Genomic DNA, 1,302 nt, shown 5'->3' on the forward strand with positions numbered 1-1,302 from the left:
ACTCCAGCTGTGGTAAAACTACAACTCCTAAGATGCCCCCCTTGCTTGGCTGCTCTCAGAACTCTGTAGAAAAAAATGGAGCATGCTGGCAGTTGTAGTTTCACCACAGGTGGAGTGCCAAGGTTAGCCATCACTGCCTTAGAAGAAACCACAAATATCTGATGCAAACAAAAACTTTTATTCTAGTATCAGGGTCAAGAAGCAAAATCAAGAGGGACAAGTCCCAGGAATCAGAAACCTTCAGCTTAGGTCCTCGGCATCTTCAGGGTGTGAGGTGGAGCTCAATGTCTCTCTAGTTTCTAGATAGTTGGTTTCCTTACATCATGTATAAGGTTTCAGTGATGGTGTGAGGACAGGACTGATGAAATGTCTCTGGACAGATGATGTCTGGAAGGTCCTTCTCTGGAGGCTTAGAAATGGTTTCTGGTCGGGGATCAGGTAAGCAGAGGAGATAGGCAGGGATTTCATGGCTCATTATGGTTTTTCTACCTCATAGATCAGGTAGGCCTTCAGGGATTTCATCGGACCTTTCAATACTGTGACTGTTTCATCAGGCACCTCATCTCCTTTGATGTTGACAATTCTTTTCTCGCTGAGTCCTATGCCATCATACAGGATCCAAACTCCATTGCCCACTTTGTGAGACAGGACGGGCATTTTCACATTGTGGTATTCAAGCTCTTTGAATTCTTGATGTGATCCTTGATAGTTGGTTTGCTCAAACACAGTGATCACAGGATTCTCCAATTGTCCAGAAAGCTTCCGGAAAGATCCAATTGTTTTCATCTTTAGATCAGATCCATAGTTCCCTGCCTTGTAGACAGCGATGTCTCCACTGAAGTCTTTCTCAGAGTACACAATCCAGGTTCCACTGCTAACTTTAAGGGATTTCACTTGAGGCAGGGTGGTGACATCCTGAAAATTGTGTACGTCAGTTGCATAGGTATCAGAAGACCCAGTAAACCTTTCTCCAGTGTACAGGACGATCTGGCTCATCTTGGCTCTTGTTCTGTCTGTTGGACAATCCGTGAAGGCTTCAGCTTGGAGTGGTTGCTGGTCCACAGGGAGTCTTGGTTTATATTGGGTGCTGGGTGACCACACCTCTTCCCTGAGTCACAATTCACTGGAAGAACCTTATTATGATTTATAACGTCACTGATAAGACGTTACACAATATGGTGGGTGGAGGTGAGGCTTCTGCCTTTCCTGTTTCCTTCAGGCAGTTAGTTCTTCTCCTCACAAGTCTTTATGGTCTGTTGACCTTGAGGACATGATTGTGATATCTGGCTGTATATCTGAGAT

At 44.9% G+C, this 1,302-nt stretch overlaps 1 protein-coding gene across 1 annotated transcript; it reads right to left on the bottom strand.

Annotated features, from left to right (window-relative positions):
• Window positions 1-474: 474 nt before the first annotated feature.
• Window positions 475-996, bottom strand: LOC122930285 (gamma-crystallin N-like). The gene has a single exon (XM_044283544.1). It carries the CDS (start codon window positions 994-996, stop codon window positions 475-477), a length of 522 nt encoding a protein of 173 aa, XP_044139479.1.
• Window positions 997-1,302: the final 306 nt, after the last annotated feature.

This window comes from Bufo gargarizans, chromosome 1, assembly GCF_014858855.1.
Source record: "Bufo gargarizans isolate SCDJY-AF-19 chromosome 1, ASM1485885v1, whole genome shotgun sequence".
NCBI classification, from domain to species: domain Eukaryota; kingdom Metazoa; phylum Chordata; class Amphibia; order Anura; family Bufonidae; genus Bufo; species Bufo gargarizans.